The sequence below is a fragment of the Marmota flaviventris genome, chromosome 16 (assembly GCF_047511675.1).
Source record: "Marmota flaviventris isolate mMarFla1 chromosome 16, mMarFla1.hap1, whole genome shotgun sequence".
NCBI classification, from domain to species: Eukaryota; Metazoa; Chordata; class Mammalia; order Rodentia; family Sciuridae; genus Marmota; species Marmota flaviventris.
The window spans coordinates 72,670,671-72,693,679 of record NC_092513.1 but is presented as its reverse complement, the minus strand read 5'-3'; the positions used below and the strand labels follow the sequence as shown (position 1 = coordinate 72,693,679).

General features: G+C 37.9%; 1 protein-coding gene across 1 annotated transcript; it reads left to right on the top strand.

The window, feature by feature from the left end:
- The first annotated feature begins 550 nt into the window (after window positions 1-550).
- On the top strand, window positions 551-19,542 carry LOC114104750 (zinc finger protein 717-like). Its single transcript, XM_071602538.1, has 5 exons — window positions 551-888; window positions 3,744-5,171; window positions 13,637-13,763; window positions 14,660-14,752; window positions 17,849-19,542. Exons 2-5 carry the CDS (start codon window positions 5,115-5,117, stop codon window positions 19,156-19,158), a joined length of 1,587 nt encoding a protein of 528 aa, XP_071458639.1. The 5' UTR covers window positions 551-888; window positions 3,744-5,114; the 3' UTR covers window positions 19,159-19,542.
- Window positions 19,543-23,009: the final 3,467 nt, after the last annotated feature.

The window sequence follows — 23,009 nt, the reverse complement described above, 5'->3', positions numbered from 1 at the left end:
TTCTTTAATGAGCTCAGACAAAGCTAACATTAATTTCTTATTTGTTAACCATTTAATTTTTTTTCTTAGTTATAGATGGGCACAATACCTTTATTTATTTTTATGTGGTGCTGAGAACTGAACTCAGTGGGTGCCTAACACGTGCCAGGCAAGGGCTCTATCACTGAGCCTCAATCCCAGTCCCCTTGTTAACGAATTTTCGAATGCACATGTAAAAGTAGACGTCGATTTTATAATCGCAATACGCTTAAACAAAATAAAAAAAGTTAAAGCCAGTTTTTAACATCACGGACTTCTTCGCCTACATTCGAATTTCTCCATTCGTTCCACAACGAACCAGCTTCTCAAACCAGGATTCTATAAGGAAGCTCCTGAGGCCAGTGCAGGTACATCCGGGTCTCCGAGTACCCGGACTCACCGCAGAGAAAACTAACATTCCCTCTGCGGGTTCCCCAAGGGCAGGCGCAGTGCCTCGTGGGAAATGTAGTCTCCTCACTAACATGGCCCACCTGGTTGTCCGATTCATTCTGAGCATGCGCGGCCACGCCCACTCCCGCCATGTTTCCGCTGAAGTTCTCGGGCAGAATTTCTTCCCACGCTCCAGAGCACGCCCAGACTTGTGTTCTTTGTTTTGGAAAGTTGGTGTGAGTGGGTGGAGATCCCCGAGCCTCGAAGTCCCTGAGGAGCAGGAGGGGAGATCAGAAACGTCCGCGGATCTCAGGGTCCGGGCCGTGACGGTGCCAGCCGGGGCTGCGGAAGGGACGACTGGGTTGTGCTTTCAGGACTTACCTCCTCGGAAGACCCGTCGCCGCCAGAAGGCAGGGGATGTGCCTCCAGAAGGCCGGAGGTTCTGAGGGAGGCGGTGGAGCAGAGGTTCTGGAGCCGGAGGTATGCTACCGTGAAGTCACACGCCGCGCAGCCCTTCGGATCCCGTACTAACCCGGGTGGCGTCAGTTTACCCACGTGTGCGAGAAGCTTCCTAACCGTACTAGGAAAGTGACCCCCAAGTTCCCAGAGAAATTTATCAGTGTAAAGCGAGCGCGCTCGGAGGCTTGCCCTGCGGTAAAAGTGAGGTTTCTGGTCCTTCTGATACCGCCAGTGACAGTCCTGCTCCCCCCGCGTGTTGGAAGTTTTAACATTAGAGAAGCACGGAGGCAAGCATATACAGCAGGGTTTATTTAAAAGGGGGCAACAGAATTCTGGGAGGGAGAAGGGGCCATGGCTGGTATCCTGGAATCCCCAGAAACGAGGTGTTATGCCCTTTTTATATGTCCTAGGCTTCCTTTATTCTGCCCTCTTCCCCTTATCTCTCCTTCCTGACAAGTGACTAGGCCCAGGAATGCTGGTAGGGGGCGGTGTCAAGGTGGAAAACCGGTGGGCTGAAGGGGTAGGGCAGAATGGAGCAGCAAGGACACATTAATTAACCTTATAGCTCCCTGTAGGGAGGGGCAATTCCTGGGACAGGTTATCTTAGCAACAGATTGGGCTGGGACAGGTTCTTGATAAGGGTGGAGGAAGGGCTCTGAAGGAATTAACATTTCTGTCCCTCAGTGGGCAGTCTCCAACTTCCCAGACTTACTCAAATTGGACTCCTTGATCCCACCTGACTCAATTTATATATCTTTCCTGCCTGCCTGCCTAATTCCAGCTTCACTGCTTGCCTACCACCTCTAGTTACAGAAGTTTATAGAAATTTATAGAAGACCTAGTTTCCAGGGACAATGAATTAGTCTACCAGGAAGATAAGTGAGACTGGCCAGCGAAAAATGAAAGATGGAGACCAGGTAGAGATACACATGAAAGTTTATTTGTTAGAGAGCTGACACATAAAGCACATCTCTCCTTAGAGGTAGAGGCAAAACAGGCTTGGGATCCCGGACTTTTATAGGGCAGGCTCAGGGATTAGAGATGGTGTCCTAATGCAGGCTGTTAAGGGTGGGGTTGGTATGGGGGAGTAGTGAGCCTATCTCAGAAAGGCCCTCGGGTGGGAAAGTGAAATTTTTTTCTTAAAATGATGGCTGTCACTTAAGATGGCCGTGCAGATGCTAAGCAAGGACCTTACAAATGATGGTCTCATTTTCCTTGGAACCAAGCACTTCTTAATGCACCTTGAGGAAGTGGCTCCATGAATAGGAATTCCAATTGAGAAACTACACCCATGGCCAGAATCCTCCCACTAGTGCTTCTGCGCAAAGGCAGAAGAGCCAGAAAGGTGACTTTGCATAGCCTAAGCAATTATTGGCCCTACTGTGTAGAATGCCCAGGACTTGGTTGATTGTACCTCATCCAGTAGCTATCAAGGACTTGGTGGGATTGAAAGTTTGAATCATCTTTCAGAGCGGAAAGGTAAGCTGGGCTAAGGGAGGATAGGCAAGGGCCTAGGAAATGGTACTTACTGGAAAATGATTAAAGATGTGGCCTGGGCTGGAGGCATACCTGAAAGCATCTGTCTACAGTGCTTTGTACACACTGCAATTCCTTCAGTGTTTTTTCCTCATTGTTTGCTATATATTGAGTTATCTCAAACTTAGTCTATCACTGTAAAGAAAAGGAGACACAGAGAGAGATGCAGAGGCAGAAAATGGCTGCTGGTCCAAGTGGCCACGTTTATTTATATCAATAGGTTACATTAGGTCATTAGTGCAATAACTACATTATTTTTAGTATATCACTAAGGTTGCTTGTTTTGCAATTATATTCTATAGTTCCAATATGGAATGTTAGAGCTTTATGTAGCTCTCAAGAAAGTCTGTTTGAAGTTACTGTTAGGCAGGCAGATCCAGGAGCTTGGTGAAACATTGTTATCTAGCAAGCAAGTTCCTTTATTCCCAGGGACTATGTGCTTGAGATCAAAGTCGAGGCTGATAAGACTGTAGTACAGAGCCTCCTTATGGAGGACAGTACCACAGCAGCTAGGGATTGCACAAGTATTAGTTATCTTACTAGTTCCTGGGAGAAACTGCAGAATATTCCAACTGTGGAAAACAAAACATCTGTTTTCCTCTGGGAGTTTGTTCAGGAGAGGAAATTCGCTGTCTTGTACATTTCCACAGCCAGAACCAGATTTGGCATGTAGGGATATGCTGATGCCACTTCTATTCTGATAGTTCTTCCTGATAATTCAGGGATGGTTTTCCGAAGTATTTCTTCTTTATAAGAAAGATAAAAAAAAGTTAAATTCAGTTGCCTGGGGTCACATGATTTCAAATGTTAGCCAGATTGACTTTTTCTCTTACATTACCCATTTTGCCACAATTAAGTCAAAATAAGTGTTTATTTATTTTGAGGTTATTTTTGTGACACTGAAGTCAATATAGAACAAACATTGCTTTATAATACTGTGGCTTAAGCATTCTTATCCTTTTCTTTATCTCCAACATTTTCTGCAGATTATGTGACTTCAAAGGGATAATAACACAAATGTCTCCTACTTAATGTCGATAATCTGTTTTTAGAAATCATACATTTTTCCACATACATTGTTTAAAATGTTAAAGTTAGACCTATGACACTTCAAACCAGTTTCTTAAAATGTAAATAAAATATATTGTACACTAAAAGTAACAGACTTTAAGGTAAACAGACTATGACATAAAAAAAGTTTGCTGATGTGTAAACAGTTTTATGATTCATATGATATCTGTTTGAGCCAGCAACCTCAGCTAAGTTCATTGAACTTACATTCATTCTGATTTTTAAAACTTCTACATATTTTTTTTTAAATTTTAATATTTATTTTTCAGTTCTCGGTGGACACAACATCTTTGTTTGTATGTGGTGCTGAGGATCGAACCCGGGCCGCACGCATGCCAGGAGAGCGCGCTACCGCTTGAGCCACATCCCCGGCCCTCTACATATGGTTTTGAAAAATTTTTTGATTATATTTGACATGTAATCTCTCCCAGGTAGTTTTGTTAAAAGCATTGAACTATGGTGACTTTGATATGTCAGTTGGCATTCACTGTGTGAGGAACCAATCCAAAACTTATTGGCTTAAGGGGAAAAAAATTATTAGCTTAAAGTTCTGTTGATCTGCCTTTTTTTTTTTTTTTTTGGTATCAGGGATTGAACCCAGGAACATTTAAACCACTGAGCAACATTCCCATCCCTTCTTTAGTTTTAATTTTTAGACAGGGTCTCACCAAGTTGTATAGGGCTTTGGTAAGTTACTGTGACTGGCCTCAAACTTGAAATCCTCCTGACTCAGCCTCCTGAGTTGCTGGGATTACAGACATGTGTCACCACGCCTGGTACTGATCTGCATTTTGAGGTGTGCTCATGTGGGCAGTTTCTATGCTTATGTTTCTTGGTTCACAAATGAAACTTTAGTCTAATTTTTGCTGAGGTTGGTGCAGGATGGCTTCATTGCCATTTCTGGTGGTTTGTACTGGCCATTGGCTCTTTTTTGGGTTTCTAACAGTATAACCACAGGCTTTTTAATGTTAATTCTGTAAGAGGGCAAATGCTGGTGGGCAAGTACTTTTCAAACTGATATTTGTATTGCATTTCTAATACCCATTGGCCAAAGCAAGTGAAATGGTAAAGCCCACTTTGTTGTCAGAACATACTGTACAAGGGCTTGGGTACAGTTCTGTCACTGGGAAGCATTACTGGAGCAGTGTACCACAAGACATACACGTTGTGCACATTTTTACCTATATGATTGTGGGTGAAATGTTGGGTTGTTCCATGATGTTTAGGTATATATAAGTAAAATGTGTTATAGTGGAAACAGTTATATGGAGTCTTGTGTGGAATCCCCACATTAATAGGGAAATAGTTACTACAGCCCAATTGTATTTCTATAGCATTAATTTGATTTAAATTAAGTTATATTTTTAGACAATATTAATATAAAATTAGTAGGTAATGCATGTTTTAATTAACCCCCAAATAAGTTCTAAGTCTAATCTCTACCTTAATGTAGATGCATCTTCAATAGGGTCTTAGTTGCCCCTTACTGAGTAGACTATTCTCCCACATAGAGGCTTTTTAATTTATTTATTTTTTTTGTCTTTTTCAGCAAATATGTAGAGTGTTTTGAGCAGAATAATAATGTACTGAGCTCCACCAGTTCTTTCCTTAGTCTACTCTACTTGCCTGCTGTTCCAGCCATGCTTCCAGAGTTCTCTCTCTGTGTCCAAAAGCAACGAAAACTGAATAAATCTTTAGTAAGTTGTTTATTTACTTTTCACTTTGTTGTCATTGTATTTGGTGAGCTTTGTGAGACCCACAAATTAAAATGGAAAAAGAGAAATAAGTGAAACTCAGCTTCAGGAAACTGGACATAAAGTTGGCATGTAGATTATAGGTAGGTTATAAGACCTCAGAGTCACCTAAGTTTAATGCATCTGTCTCTGATCTTTCTGACACCATGGCAAAAAGATGGTCACATTTGTTACATGATTGGAATGGAACATAAGAGGAGGGCATGCTAAATCCTCTTGGGGCATGAAAACTTGCTGCCACCAAAGTCTGAAACACTGTCTTTATTGGTTATATAGATGATGTAGTGGAAAACTTTTCACTGACAATTTGGAAATAAGCACTTTTTGTGTTCAGCATTAGATAGATTTACCTAATTGCTAAAGTAATGTGGTTCCAGACAGCTTTTGCACAACCATCCTGGATTCGGGGATTAAACCTGGAATGTGTGGAGGACTGAGTCAACCACAGGCCCTTAAATAACTCTCCATAATTTTTCCTCAGTTCATGTGTACAGGTTATACATCAGATCATTCAGTTACATTTTTTCACAAACATTCCCACTGCTCATTGGACTTGAACCCATGGAATGTAGTTGTAGTTTATTTCTTTTTTTTTTCTTGGAGACACTAGTCTGAGCAATTGTTCCTGTTGGGCATCTGCTCCAGTTCTTTGATTAGGTAGTTGACACATACCTTTGTTTTATTTATTTATTTTTATGTTGAGGATTGCGCAAGTGCTAGGCGAGTGCTCTAGTTCTTCTAAAGCTCACCAGTAACCTAAATTATAGTCATATCTAGTACTATTCTCTGGTCTTTACCTTACTTGAATCTTTGGCTGTTTGCAGATGATCTTCTGGAAATTCTTCTGTATTAGTTTCTGTCATGGCCTCAGTGATGGCTCTTCTCTTTTACCTGAATTTCTTTTCTTCATGCATGTGTCTCATCCTGTTCACTGTTTGTCCCTCTCTGCAGTTCTCCTTGATGATTCAGCTCTTTGTGGTTGGGTGCTCCAACCTGTTTTTAGCTTGGTCTTTTGACTATAGATTTAACTTCCTGTACTTATTTTTTCATAGCCATCCAAAAGGCAACTCCAAACCAACAAATCCAAATTGAAAGTCTCATCCTCCTCTATTTCTTTCATATGGCATTACTGCCATTTAGTCAGTGACCCAAATTACTGAAAAGGGATTTTTTTTCCTGAGCTTTTTCCTTTCTTAGGTCTCATCTCATCTAATCTCATCTTATGTAAAGTGAGTATCCCATGATACTCTTGTTTGATTGTTCTTTTCATTTATTTTTGAGTCTGCACATGGTGGCAGCATAGAGGGAAGAACTTCTGGGACTCACAGTCCCCTGAAGGGTGTGTTTGCTAGGTGATGAGGTTCAATCGCAAGTAGACTCTGATTCTGGCTAGCTCATGTGACATCCTTAGCAGTACACAGAGAGAAAGCATTCAGGAATTAGTTGGAATGTTTGAACAAGTCAATAAGAATATTTGTGAAGAATGAAACCAAGAAGCACTGACATTTTTAATGTCTTTTACTTGTATGTTTGTCGTTCAAAAATACATGTCATGTTTTTAAACTCTTTGAAAGATTATAACTAATTCTTCTATTTCAGGTAACCAGTTAAAAATGAGCAGGGTAAGATAGATATGTACATGTTTATGGACTAGAATTTTAAATTGATTAAGAACAAAAAATGACCACCTTTTCAGTGCTGGCTGAAAGCCCAACAAATCAGATCCTGGTTGCCTGCCATCTGCCCTTTCACATACTTGCCACCTATAGAGAGTAGTACGAACATGGTGGACACTTCTCTGCAGCTGGGTGGTGGGATGCAGGAGGCACCCTGTAGGCACTAGTCTGAGCAGTTGTTCATGTTGGGCACCTGCTCCAGTTCTTTGATTAGGTTATGCTGGTCCCTGGGAATGTTGGATTGCTTCTATATCCTGTCTATGTGAGCAATGCAGTATGTGCAAATATCTCTTTGAGGTCTTGCAGTCAATTTTGGATATATATACATAGAAATTGGACTGTTGGACCATAGTGAAAATCTATTTTTAACTTTTTGAGAAGCCACTATCCTATTTTTCATAGCTGTTGCAACATTTTGCATTCCTACCATCAGTTTATAAGGATTCTAATTTAGCCAATACTTGATATTTTCTGTTGGGTGTAAAGTGATAACTCATTGTGTCTTTCATTTGCATTCCTCTAATGATGAATGATATTTCATATGCTTGTTGGCCATTAGTGTGTCATCATTGGAGAAATGGCTGTGAAAGTCCTTTATCTGTGCTTTAAATAAGTTATTTCATTTTTTTAAAAATTGTGGGATGGAAGCAGTTCTTTAGGTATTTTGCATATTAACTTGTTATGAGATATATGATTTGAACTATTTTCTTTCATTCTGTAGTTGTCTTTTTACTCCAATTATGATAATGCACAAGAATTTTTTTTTTATCTACATTCATTTGTGTATTTTTACTTTTGCTACCTGTGCTTTTTAACATTATATCTATGAAGTCATTGCCAAATCCAATTTTATAAAGCCTTTCTACTACATTTTCACCTAAGAGTTTTATAGTTTTAGTGTTAAATATAGGTTTTTGGACCATTTTGAGTTAATTTTTGTATGTGGTGTAAGGTAAGGTTCCAGCTTGTCTTTTGTATGTGGATATTCAGTTTTCCCAACACTGGTTGCTGGACTTTTCTGCACTGAGTGGGCTTGGCACCCTTGTGGAAGATCATTGGAAAATATATTTTCTAGACTACATCATGTATTTTGGTTTAAAAATATTGTCACCTCAGTGTATTGAGATAGCCAACTAGATTCAGAAGTTAATAATAAAATAAACATATACTGGGAAACTTGCAAATACCTATTTGCTGTCAATTTTTAATTATGTAATTTAAAAAATTCAGGTATGACTGATGTACGAAATTGTCTATATTTAAAGTGTACATTTTGATGAGTTTATGAATAAGCATTACTCACTTATGGCCACTTCCCCAAAATAATACATTAAGGGGCTAGGGATGTGGCTCAAGCGGTAGCGCACTCGCCTGGAATGCGCGCGGCTCTGGGTTCGATCCTCAGCACCACATACAAATAAAGATGTTGTGTCTGCCGAAAACTAAAAAATAAATATTAAAAAAAATTCTCTCTCTCTCTCTCTCTTTAAAAATAAAAAAAATTTAAAAATGATACATTAATATATCATCTCCAAAAGTTTCTACTGTATCCCCTCTTTTTATATATAAAACACCTTTTTAAATGTAATAATGTTTATTACATTTTATATATAGTAAACCTATAGGTAGATTTTATATGTAGTATCCCAGAAGGTAACCTTCTTAGCAGATATTTAAGTAAAGGTAACCTTCTTAGCAGATATTTAAGTATATAACACAATATTCTGAATTGCATATACTGTTCTGTAGATTTAAGACTGATTCATATTTTATGACTGAAACTTAGTACACTTTGACCAACACCTTCCCAATTCCTTTGACCCTAAGCACATGGTAACAACCATTCTACTTTATGCTTCTGTAAGCTTGAGTATTTTAAATTCTTGATATATATAGTATCCTAGTCTATTCATGTTGCTGTAACAAAAACCTGAGACTTGGTGCTTAATAAAGAACAGAAATTGCACAGTTTTAGAGGCTGGAAAGTCCAAGATCAAGGTGCTGGCATCTGGTATCTGGTTAGGGTCTGCTGCCTCCCCACATAGTGAAGAACATGGAACGCAGAAGGGAGTGATTGAAGCCCTTTCTGTCAAAGGGCCCTAATCCATTCCAGAGGAAGGAACTCTCATCTGATCACCCCACAGAGGCCCCACTTTCTAATACTGTCCACATGGTGATGTGAAATTTGGGGAACACATACATTTGGGTCATTGCTAGTGGCATCATGCATTACTTTTTTGTGTCTAGACCTATTTTACTTAGCATAATGTTCCCCAGGTACATTTGTGTTGTCACGAGTGGAGGGATTTCCTGTTTAAGGCTGAATGATACTCTATTGCCTGTATGGGCCAGATTTTCTTTATCCATTCATTATTATTAAGTGCTTTTATATTATAAGTAGGAAGGTATTTTTAATATTTGTTTTATTATTAAGTAAGAATTATCAAACTCAAACTTTTAGGTGGCTGGATTTTCTTTCTTTCTTTTTAAAATACTTTTTAGCTGCCAATGGATTTTTTTTTTTTTTTTTTTTTAACTTTATTTATATGTGGTGCTGAGGATTGAACCCAGGGCCTCACACATGCCAGGCAAGTGCTGTACCATTGAGACACAACCCCACTCCTGGATTTCTTTTTTAAAAGAGAAAACCTCTTTTATTTTGTTAGAGCAGTTGAATTTCACAGTAGAATTTGAGGAAGGTGCATAGATTTCTTCCATAGTTATATCCTTACACATGCACAGCATCCCCCTTTGTCAACATTCCTCAACAGAGTGGGAAATCAGTTACAATTGATGACCCTGTATTGACACTTAAATAGTTGTCCAAAGGCCATGGTTTACGTCATGGTTCATTCTTGGTGTTGTGCACTCTTTGGGTTTGGAAAAATGTTAATGGTATTTTTATAGCATTATAGTGCCATAGAGGGTATTTTCACTGCATTAAAAATCTATTGTGCTCCCTCTGTTCATCCCTCCTCATCCCCAGCCCTGGAAACTACTGATCTTTTTACCTTCTCCACAACTTTACCTTTTCCAGAATGTTACACAGCTGGAAATATAAAGTAAAAAGCCCTTTCAGACTGTTTTTTAAAATTTCATAATGTGCCTTTTGAGATTTCTGTATGCCTTTCAGGACTTTGTAGCTCATTTCTTTCTAGTGCTGAGTAATATTTCATTGACCACATATGCCACAGTTTTATCTATTCACCTCTTGAAGGATAGCTTAATTACTTCCAGATTTTGACTTTGAATAAAACTACTATAAACATTTGTTTACAGGTTTTTATTCTGGGAGTGATTTTCTCCTCTTTTGTGTAAATACCAATGAGCACGATTGCTGGATCATATGGTAAGAGCATGTTTAGTGTCATAGTAAATCACCAAAATGTCTCCCTTGGTGACTGTCCTGTTTTGCATTCCCACAAGCAGTGCATGAGTTTCTCTTGTTCCATGTCTTCATTAGCATTTGGTATCAGTGTTCCATATTTTGTTCTTTCTACTAGGTATGTAGTGATATCTCATTGTTATTTTAATTTGCATTTCCCTGATGTCTTATGATATAGAGCATCTCTTCCTGTGTTTATTGATTGACTGTGTCTTCTCTGTTTGGGTATCTGTTAAGCTCTTTGTTTTCTTATGATAGCTATAGAGTTTTGAGTTCTTTTAATGTTTTACATAACAGCCCTTTTATCAGATTTGTCTTCTGCAAATATTTTCTTCCAGTCTATGACTTATTTTCTCATTCTTTTGACAATGTCTTTTGCAGTAAAGAAGAAATTTTAATGAAGTCCAATTTATCTATCATTTCTTCCCTGAATTTTGATTTTGGCTTTGTATGTACAAAGTCATTACTTTCCCCTCGGTCATCTAGGTTGTTTTTATATGTTCTAGAGTTTTATAATTTTTCATCTTACATTTTAGTTTGTGATCCATTTTGATTTAATTTTTATAATGGGAATGTCTAGATTCACTTTTCTTGTGTATAGATTCCTAGTTGTCCCAACTCCATATATTTTAAAGAATAACTTTGATTCATTCCTTTGTCAAAGACCAGTTGATTATAATTATATGGAACTAATTCTAGGCTCTCTGTTCTGTTCCATTAAATTGAATCTTTTGGTCAAAGTTTGTAAAAACTGACATTGATAATATTGAGATTTTCTATTCATGGACATAGAGTATTCACTTAGTTGTGCTTTGATTTTGTTCAGAAAGATTTTGTATGTATAGAGATAATGTGTTATTTTGTTAGATTCATATGGATTTCATTTTGGGGTGACAATATAAGTAGTACTGTGTTTTCATTTAAAAATTCCACTTATTCATTGCTGATATATAGGAAATTGAAAAATGTTTATACATTAACCTTATAGGCTGTAATCTTGTTATAATCACTTATTCCGGTTTTTTTTCTTTAACAGTTTTTTTCTACATAGATGACAGTTGTATTATCTGTAGTCAGTTTTATTTATTCTTTGTCTGCATACCCTTTATTTCGTTTTCTTGTATTACTGTATTAGCTAGTACTTCTATAGTTATGAAAGATGTGATAAGAGGGTACATCCTTGCCTTCTTTAGTCTTGCAGGAAAGGTTTGAATTTCTCACCTGTTAGATGTAGGTTTTTGTGGGTATTTGTTTTCAAGTTGAGGAGAGTTTTTATCACAAATGGATGACAAGTTTTTTCAAGTGATTTTTCTGCATCTGTTGTGTAATCATGTGATTTTTTTTCTTCTTCAAACTATTGATGTGATGAGTTATATCAGTTGATATTCAAATGCTGAGCCAGCCTTGTGTGCCTGGGATAAATTCCACTTGTTTTGATGTATAATTCTTTTTGTAGATTGTTGGATTCAATTTGCTGATATTCTACTGAGAATTTCTTTGTTTTATTTTGGATCTGTGTTCATGAGAGGTAATGGTCTGTAGTTTTCTGTATTTGGGTAGTGCTGGTTTCATAAAATGAGCCATAATATTCTATCTGCTCCTTTCCTCTGAAATAGATTGTAGGGAATTGATATAATTTCTTCCTTAATATTTTATTGAATTCACCGGTGAATGTATACACAACAGGTACTATATTTGAAGATTAATAATTATTCTGTTCTTTAATAAATATATATTTATTATTGTGTATTACTTGTGTGAGTTTTAGTAAATTATATCTTTGGAGGAATTGGTTTGGCCTATTCTGAAAATAATATTAGGGACTTTCACAGTTGAAAAGGAGGAGCACATTCCAGGTGGTGAGGGGCAAACACAGGTATAGAATAGTCACTAAAGTAACCCATATCTTTGCAGAGATTTAAGATGGTAATGAGGCACAGCTACAGTTCACTTCAGCATGCGATGACAATCAGAAACCAGGGCCTTGCCACCTGTGTGGGTGCACATCTTCATTTTTTGTGTGAGATAGCCTGATACTCTCAGTATTATTTCTCCCTTCTTGTTTGGGTTGAAGTCCCTTTATTCCCTGTTAATCTCTTAAGATTATTCACTGTCATGGCTACAGGTACCATTGAAATCTTGGTACTTCAGATGTTAATGTTCAGCTGATGTCTCTCTCCTATACTCCAGATTCATATCCAGTTGCCTGGTGGACATCCCACATAAGAAATTTCAGTTATTTCATCTGCGATATCTACAAGTCTAGGTTATTTCTGCCCCCCTCACATTCTTCCATTTTTCACATTTCACTTTGGAGCAGCAGTATCTAACTAACTGCCATCATACATGTAGCCTGGAAGTAATAGTTCTCTTTGACCCTCTGTTCAGCAAGTTAATACCACATTCTGTTTCTGCTTATACTTTTCATTGTTTCATTTTCTCATTATGTATATTTACTGCTCTCTGTTCTAATATAGGTGGTAAGCTGTCACCCTTTTTCTTCCTTTATCACTCTTTCTTAAGCTCTTTGCCACTCTCCTTCCAGGGTTGACTATTAAATGCATATCTGTTCATGAAACTTACTTTTTCCTATTTACATTGTGTGGTTAGGGAAGTGGCAGTCCACCCTGTCGTGCCCACAAGCAATCCTTTAGCATATAGGAAGGACATTTTGGGACATGTATATGTTTTTAATGTATAAGCAATTAAAAGATGGTAGGTACATACAGTCTTTTTGTTGTTGGCATTGGATCATAAGTTCAGACCAACTCAATAATAAGTTCCTTCAGTATTGCATGAATCTCTTATCATGGCCCAAGATCATTCACCTTGGCAGGGCACTGTGTTTAATTTCATTAATGTGTTGTGCATTGTTTGTGGTACTCAAATTCATGAAAACACAGTTCACATGGAAAAGCTGAACATCTTTAGTGTTTCAGTGACACCAACCTACAAAATAGAACGGTGTTTTCTCCTTTTTTGTTTTCCCAGTCTATATTGCACTTCTGTTTGTATTAATTCATTTTGCACATCATTCCAGGTCTGCATATATTCTTTGTCTTCATATCAGATCATAAGACTTTTAGAGGAACAGAGTTTTATTCATGTTTATCTCCCTCACAACAAGTATGGGTCTAGATATTTAAAATAAATTTTATAGTAGTATTTTTGATAATAAATTTTTACTGTGGATACTTTCACTGTGATCTTTCCTTCATCCATCATATGTAGTATAAAGCATTCTCTGTTGTGTGGAAGATACATGTAAGACATACACACCTATATAGAAGGGAGACAGACACAATCTGTGGAGGACTGATGACTTGAGGAGAAATGTGCTGTTGCAGGGGTTGGTGTCATTTGAGGATGTGTCTGTGGACTTCACCTGGGAGGAGTGGCAGAACCTGGATGATGCTCAGAGGACCCTGTATAGGGATGTGATGTTGGAGACCTATTACAGCCTGGTGTCACTGGGTGAGCAAAACTCCCCGATAACTTCCGGGAGCGATGTCCTTCCCTGCGCCCATTTGGCAAATATAAGAACCATTTATAAGGTTTAATGCTATTTAGGTATGGGATTCTAATTCATGTAGAATGTGCCTTTGTTTTTTTGGTATTGGGGGTTGGATCCGGGGATGCTACCTCTGAGTGCTTGTTATTTTTTTGAGATAGAATCTCACTAACTTGCCTCGGTTGGCTTCCATCTTGTGATCCTCCTGCTTACCTTCTGAGCTGCTGGGATTACAGATTGGTACTCTCACACCTGGTAGTGTGTCATGCCTTATTAATGAAAGGCCTTTTTTTGTGGGGAGCCATCGTGAACTACTTGAGGGGTCTTTACTTGGTACCGAGCCATGGAGACTTAGGTTTTATTCCTTGGAACTATCCCGGCTCTCCCATGTGAATCAGAACACCCAAGGCATGAAATCTCTGTCTTTGCTCTACTGAGTAGACAGCTCTTGTAACTTTCGTTTTGGGCATAACCGTTGGAAACTGGACAGCCCACCTCCTACCTTATTTGGCAAAGAATAGTCTATGGAAAACCTTTGATGTTCCCCCCAAATAAACAAAGCAAGCAAAGGCTCCATTGCTCTCTTTCTAGTGTGGAAGCTCAATCCCTAAGATCGACTATCCTGCCCCTGCTTTTTAAAAATTACTTTCTGTGTCCTGTGTTTTTTTCACTTCCTTCTCTTTCTTAGCTTTTGTTTTGCAGCCATCCCACTCTACCAAGAGGAACCTTTACTTCCATTGCCTATGCGGGATGTGGGCAAGACCTTTCATTGAATAGTTCCTGAAGCCAAGCTCTTTTTTTTTTGGGAAGGAGCTGATGTGGCAGTTTGGCAAAATCTTACATTATTTCTCATTAACAGGGCACTGCATTATAAAACCTGAGGTGATCTTTAAGTTGGAGCAAGGAGCAGAGCCATGGATGGTAGAGGAACACCCAAACCAGACCCTCTCAGGTCAGTCAGTGCATATTGAGCACAGGGGAGATTGGGAACAGTAAAATTCATCAGATGTTGGGAGTGTTGAGCTTATTCTACCTCTTTTTTGCTGCGTCCCTGTAAGGGTTCTGTATTTGGGATTGGGTTGTCTGATGACTTTATGGCTGTGGTGTGCTTGGTGGCTGGGAGTTTCTGTACAAAAGAACAGGATGCTTAGTTGCTGGGAAAGTTTCTGTGCAAAGACACAAGATGCCTAGCTGCTGTAGCAATGCCCTGCATGAGGAGGCTCTGTGCTAGAGTCTTATCAGCCTTGACCTTGATCTCAGGCACACACCTCCTGGGAGTGTGTTTCACTGCTGTGCTTGTACCTGTCCACTCAGCAGTAGCTTTAAACAATGGACTTTCTTGAGATCTACACAAAGCTTCTAACATTGCACATTGCAACTATAGTTTGTAGCTAAGTAATAACCTACATAATGTTGCTAACTCTGTAACCTGCCTAATGACACAATGAACAATAATGTACTACTGATGCCAGTGACCTAATGTAACCTACTGACATAAATAAAGCTGGCAGCTTGGACAAAGGGCCATTCTGCCCCTATACTTCGTTTCTGTCCTCTTTTGGATTCTTTTTTTTTTTAAATTTTAAGATGTCAGTGGACCTTTATTTAATTTATTTTATGTGGTGCTGAGAATTGAACCCAGTGCCTCACACATGCTAGGCAAGTTCTCTTCCACTGAGCTACAACCCCAGCCCTTCTTTTGATTTCTTTACAGCTTTTGATTTCTTTATAGGTCCCAGACCTGAGGAGAGCTGGATCAAAGATTTTTTATTATATAGTCTACAGGGAGGGCTCTTATACATAAATCCTTGCCTTTTATTTTGCTGAGTATGTTAAACATTTACCTCTGGTCTATTCTCTGCCTTCCTTTTCTTAAATCTTTTTCTTTGTTTCTCACTTTTTCACATTTTCAGTTGCTGTCTTCCACCATTGCAGTGAAATGGGGTTTTCCCCCAGGCATTTTAAAAATATACATCCATTTATTCTTAAGCAGATTTTGAGCAGTGGGAATTTTATAATGTACTTATAACAAACGTGATCAATATATTGTCTCTCTTTTATGAAGTTTACATTCTAATGAGAGAGAAATAAGAAAAATGTGAATTAATTGGATGGGAAATACATAGAATATTTAACCAGAGTGAGAAAAGAAAATGGAATGTGATAATTCAGAAAGGATGGTCAGAGAAGGCAGTTTTAGGGAATTATTATGTATTTACTTTGGTATGGCTTCAGTTCAAGTTAACTTTTTCGCCACTACTCACATATAATACCTTGGTGAATATAAAATCTATATTTGAGGGTGGACCATCCCTATTGGAGGTGCAAATTTGGACATTAGCATCTTTAAACAAAAATTTAAAGTCATTCTTGTACAGGAGGTCATCAGAGAGTTGATAAGATAGAAAAGAAGTCTAGGAGTGAGCCTATCATCCAGAAATAAAGAATCATGAATCTGAGAAGGACCCAGAATAGGAGCATAGCAAAAGGTGGGTCTGGACTTCAGAATAGAAACAGGAGATGTTGGGTCTCTAGGCCAAGTAAATGAAGGTTTCATTTTGGAGGGCTCAAATTTCTGAGAGTTGAGTTTGAAGTCCCTATTTTCCCTTGTCTTTATGAACATCCTTCTAAAGCAAAGAAGATGAGAAATGTATGTGAAGCTCCATTTTCTAAGAAAATAGGAAGCAGCTGAAACTTTAGTACATAAAATAAAAGCTTTCAGAAGCAGTGAATTGTGCGACAGGGGTACTTGCATTAGGAATCGGAGGGACAAGTCAGGCTGTGGATCTCAGAAGAAACCAGAAAGGCAGTTTCTGGTGGGCACAGTATGGGTTAGGGAGCAAGTTGCCTTAGACCAGCATGTTATGGAAGCCCAGGGTTATAGGTTAAAGTATCTCATATCTGTTATGGCCTGAGAAGCAAAGTAAGCCAGGTTTAATTAGGAATTTGGAGAAAGCTGTCATCATCTAGCACAGGGAAGAGAGTCAAACTTACTACCCCAGATAGTATATTTTTTATTACATTAAATCAGAAGAAAAATCATGTAGTCATGGACTGCCTAACATTTTGGGCTATTATGGACCATGTATCCATCTAAATAATCTTGGTTCCAAAAGATTATGTTAGAGCTCAAAAATTTCTATTATTTAATGACATGGTAAGCATTATAATGTCATAGACCAGTGCATAACCCACATGTTTGTGGTGAAGCTGGTATTATAAAACTTAGTTCTCTAAGTTGTGTATAGGACATAATTCTTGATAATTTTTAGTCACTTACTACAATGAAATACCTAAGGCAGCTAACTGATAATAGGTAAAGTTCAATTGGGCCTAATGGTTCTGGAGATTCTGGTCCAAAATAGTGAGACCCCATCACTTTTGGCCATTGGAAAGGGTGGAAATATTGGGAGCATGATGGCAAATTATTTACATTATGAGTCAGGAAACAAGGGTGGGAGAGGATGGGCCATGTTCTCACAATCTACTTTGAGGACACACCTACAGTGACCTTAGGACCTGCCTCTGGGTCAGGCTTCCTGAAGGTCCACAGCAACTTCCAGTAGTGCCAACTTGGAGACAAAGTCATTAACACATGGGCCTGTGGAGGATGTTTAACATTCAAACTGTAGCAGTAATTGTAATAAATTACTATGGTACCGTTTTATATATTTACTATACTATAGTTTTTATTATTTTAAGGCATACTCTTCTACTTATAAAAATGTTTGTTTTTAGACAGTATGCTGTGTTACCCTGGGAGCAGCCTCAGCTTGTGTTTACTGTGTCTCCACACAGGTCCTGTATCATTCAGATTTCTGTAAGCGCACTCTGTGATGTTTACACAATAACAAAATTGTGTAATGACATTTTTCCTCAAGTGTTCTTGACATTAAGTGATACATGACTATACTCATATAGTCACTGTTCATTATTGATTAATTACAAATGGTAGGCTGCTAAGGTAGGAAGAAAGAACTTTACTTTTACATGAGCATTCCATAAGAAATGCTTATATTTATGGATTTGTTTTTGTTTTTCATTTTAGATGTCCAGAAAGTGGATGACCAAATAGACAGGAGCCAAGAAAGTCAAGACAGACGTTTGTGGCAAGTTGTAATCACCAACAGCAATTCATCAACTAAGGAGAGAGTTGAAGTAGAAAAACAATTTAAATTGAGCTCAAGACTGATTTTAAATAATGGGAACTATTTAGAAACAAGGCCTGAGGGGTTTAATGTACATCAAAACAGGCTTCTCTCTAGGGAGCCTGATACAAGTAATGTAATCGGGAAGTCTCTCAGATGTCCTCAGCATCTTGGTCAGAATCAGCAGGAGGAATTTGAACGTTGTGGACAAGTTAAAGCCTTGAACACACAGGTGAATGTACTGAAACATGAGAGGGTTCCTATGAGAAATACCTGTGGAGAGAAGGACTGTGGGAAAGGCTGTGATGGTTCATTTTTTATTGATGGAGAGACAACTCAGGTGAGGAAGAAAACTTTCTACAAAAAACCTAAAAGGCAGCAAGTACACATAGGAGAGAGACCCTCTGAATGTATTAAAGATAAGGAAACCTTCACTAGCTGTTCAGACCCTATAATACATCAAAGGGCATGTAGAGGGAAAAACCTTTATGCATGTAATCACTGTGAGAAATCTTTCAACCGTAAGTCCAACCTTGTCATCCATCAACGAATTCACACAGGGGAAAGGCCCTATCAATGTCATGAATGTGGGAGAACCTTTTCCCGGAACTGTCACCTGAGGGAGCATCATAAAACTCACACAGGAGATAAACCCTACAAATGTAATGAGTGTGGGAAGACTTTCAATCACAAGGTAGGCCTCACTGTACACCAGAGAACTCACACAGGTGAAAAACCCTATGAGTGTAAAGAATGTGGGAAAACCTTTTGCCAGAAGCCACACCTCTGCAAGCATCAGAGAATTCACACTGGAGAGAGACCCTATGAATGTAAAGAATGTAGGAAATCTTTCAGGGTCAAGTCAAAACTCACTGAACACCAGAGAAATCACACAGGTGAAAATCTCTATAAATGTGAAGAGTGTAGAAAAACTTTCAACAATAGATCAGCCTTCATTGTCCATCAGAGAACTCACACAGGAGAAAGACCCTATGAATGTAATGTATGTGGGAAAACCTTTAGCCAGAAGGGAAATCTTGGTGAACATCAGAGAATTCACACAGGGGAGAAGCCCTATGAGTGTAAAGAATGTGGAAAAGTGTTTTCCCACAGGTCCAACTATAGCAAGCACCAGTTAAGTCATGTAAAGGAAACACCCCAAGAACATATGAGTGTGGGAAAATCTCTTGCCAGGTCACAGCACCCTTAATTTTGTATGGTAGAGACTGGCCAAGTGTTCTCCAAAATCCATTTTCTTTCCTTCTGGAAACAGTCTGCATTTCTCAGTGCCCCATTATTGTTGGGGTACCATGTAAATAGCTCTGCAGGTAAATAGGGACACAAGCGTTGAATCTTATTTCCAAGCATGGTGCAATATAAAAGCTGTGCCGTCAGTCCTTCCAGATGTCTCATGCTCTGTGGATCTCATGTGAAGATGGCCACTAAGATGTTCTTCAGAACTTTAAATGGGAGAAGGTAACTATGATTTAAGACAAAAAGAAATGACTCACAAGATCAGAGATTATCCCACTTCTGTCCTAGAACCCTTGATTTATACTTTATGTGAGTGAAAAATAAATACTCTTTTGGGCTATCTCATGTGTGATCTGTTTGCATTACAATAGAAACATCTCATTGTAGCTAAAAATAAATATCTTTAATACATCAGCCCTTCAAAAGCTTCCAATATTTTTGTAGAGAAGAGAATTTATAATTATGGGAATTATAACTGTGTTCAGAATGCTTGACCTGCCAATCATAGAGACTAATGCTTCTATGTAAGAGTTTTGGTTCTTTTTTTATGGTTTTATTTATTTTTAAAATAAATTTACATATATAATTCTACTTCAACATTCAGATTTATATGCATATATTGATACACACACACACAAATTTTAAAGGTAACCCTCTCCATAAGCCTATTCCATAACTCAGAATTCAACCTAACACTACCCATATCCATGAGCCTTTTATACAGAAATTATAATCATTACATTGAATATTCATGTATTTTTAATACATACATTCCTGTCTGTTTATATACATTCATACATATACATATATCCTATCGGTAAACAAAATACTACACATATATTTTAATACATATTCATTTATATATTTATAACATACATCTAAGTCAAATTGTAAGCATCCATCTCAACACAAATCCAGATACATATAAATATTTTAATGTATATCCATATTGAATTTATACATATGGATAAAAATGTTTAAACCTTAGCTCTAACCTTAACCCTTTTTCACTACATGGTCTGTCACTACAACTATGGCTCAACAGAAACCTCTACACATATAGACCAGATCACTTTACATGAATGTACCTATATAGTTGGGGATATAAATTTTTAAATTCACATAAAAATCTATCTATCTATCTATCTATCTATCTATCTATATATATATATCTATATATATATATTTTTTCATTTCCATTGGCAAGCCCCAAATTTAACACATAACCAAAATACCACATAACTTTAAAATAGCCATAGATAAAAGTATATGTATTTATAAACTTTCATATAATTTTAATTCTATATTGATATATGCATTCCAGTGGTAACACCATCAACCTAGTCACTAACTCGGAACTAAACCTATCCTTACAGATAACCATCAATCTTCTATACAAAAATTATAATCATTACTTTGAATACTCATATATTTACATATATGTTCCTTTATATGTTTATAAACATGTATGTACCCTAATTCTAAACAAAATCCTACCCATAAATTTTCATATATATTCAGTTGTGTATTCATAAAATATGTCTAAATATAAGAGTTCTTGGCTGCACTTGGCTGCATGTTTTTCTGTTCTTTACATGACTAGGCTGTAAACTTTCCAAATTTATATGTTCTGATTTCCCGTTAATATGAAATTCTGCCTGTAAGTCATTTCATTGTTGCACTTTGCTATGTGCGGTTAAAAGAATCTATGTAGTTCCTTTAGTGTTTTGCTCAGAACTTCTGTATTATTTCATATTTCAAAACTGATCATAAAGAATAGAAGCTATTCAGTAATGTTTCCTGAGGAGTGTCAAGTGTATTATAATGATGCTTTTTTTTTTTTTTTTAGTTAAACATGACCAGTGATATCTTCCAGGTGACATTTGAGTATGTGTCTGGGAACATTTTTGATTGTTATAACCACATGTTGGGATTCCTCCTGGCATCTAGTGAGTGGAGGCCAGGAGTGTTATTGAACATCCCACAGTGCACAGAATTGCCCCTTCAAATATGGGGCTATACTTAGGAACATTCTCTATTAACAAAAAAATTTCCTTTATGGAACCCAGCATAACTGTGGATAGAGAATATATACACTTAGCATAATATTATCACTTTTTATATTAAACATAGATGTTGTACTGCATAACTTTTTTTCCTATTCTCCTAGTATATGTAAATTTGTATGACTGTTGTTACCAAACTGCCCCTTAAGAAAATAATTATTTTTCCCTAGTTTGCAGCTAATACAAAGCTAGCCACTGGGTTCAATAGAAACCTGACTTGTGCATTTCTGCATAATCAGGAACATAATTTTTGACAGCTTCTGACTGATTAATTTGAACAGCTGTGAGTTATAGTAGTAATTTCATCAACTCAGTGGAAAATAGTCTATGGAAGGAAAATTTCTTTATTTTTCTAGTTTTAGATGGAGCAGCAGCATAGGTATGCATGCGTGTCAAGTGCTGTGTATCTGGGGAATCTCTTCATGTGTACTTCCAGTGATGGAGTGCTGCGTTTCTTGCTACACAAAGGGCAACATGGTAATCCCTGGTTCTACTTCTATATATGATTCAACACACTGATCTCTGTGAGTTGCTGTTTGTACATATTCAGAGACAGTAAAAACAGAACCTGCCTTGAAGGTCACTGTAGATAAGCATCGTGCTTTGAATATTACCTGGCTCCCTTTATAAAAAGCATGTAATCTGTTAGTGTTGTAATTAGTGTAGCAGTAATGGGGATTATCATAATTCATAAAATTATTAATTTTGATATATTATTATCGTTGGTAGTAGGCAATAACGTTTCTTTGTCTATATAAGCCATCTTTAACTTTGAGAAAGTCATGATTTGGTTATGGTACTTATACACAGAGTTATTCAGGGATCATCTTGATTGAGCATTTTAAGATTATTTGAGACTGATCTTGAGTGATCTTTTAGGTTAACCAGTTCTGCCCAGTGGCATGCTGGGACTGTGTGGCATGTCTAGGGAAGTTTTCACAAAGGGGTGAGGGACATGGAAAAGAGAGTCCTGTTGATGGTCACTAATTAACGTTTGTGGAAATGGCCTCTGCTTGCATGCTGAGGCTCTCAGGGGTGGGGCCTAGGAGTGGGAGGACCTTACACAAGGTCCAGTGGGAAGGATGAGGTGAAGGGCCACTGAATAAATACACAACCCAGAGCTGCTCCGTTTGGGGACATTTATGTAAAGCAGTACATTTCTATTGTTCAATGAGAAATTGCCAGCACCTTGCACATCAGGACAATATATTTAGTATGTTAATGTCTGTGGGTGAGGAGCCACTCCAACCACCCATACCAGTAACCACCAGGGACAGCCTCACTGGTCCCGATTTTGTCTCCTGGTTGTCTATCAAAAGCTAATCAGACTTCAAATACCAGGGTAAAGCAGATTAGGGGAAATAAATGGCCACGTGTTTTCCGTGGAAAATGAAGCAGAACAGCCCAGGCAACTATACTTATTCCTGATAGTGTTGACTTTTAAGGCAAAAGGCATTATTTTGGAGATAGCACTAAATCTATACTGATGAAAGATTTGATCTGTCATGGTGATAAAACAATTTTCAATACCTGTACACCTCAAAACTCAGCCTTAGCACGTAAAGGGAAATATTCAACTTAAGGTAAATGCATGGCCATAGCGGGAGATGCAATCGCCTCTCTCCATTGTGTTTACAAAGGGAGTGAGTTATAGAAAATAGAGGTAAAAACAAATGAATGCAGATAAAAGTCCATAAATGGACTTAGAAATCCCCTAGTTATGGGGGCACAGTTGGAGCCT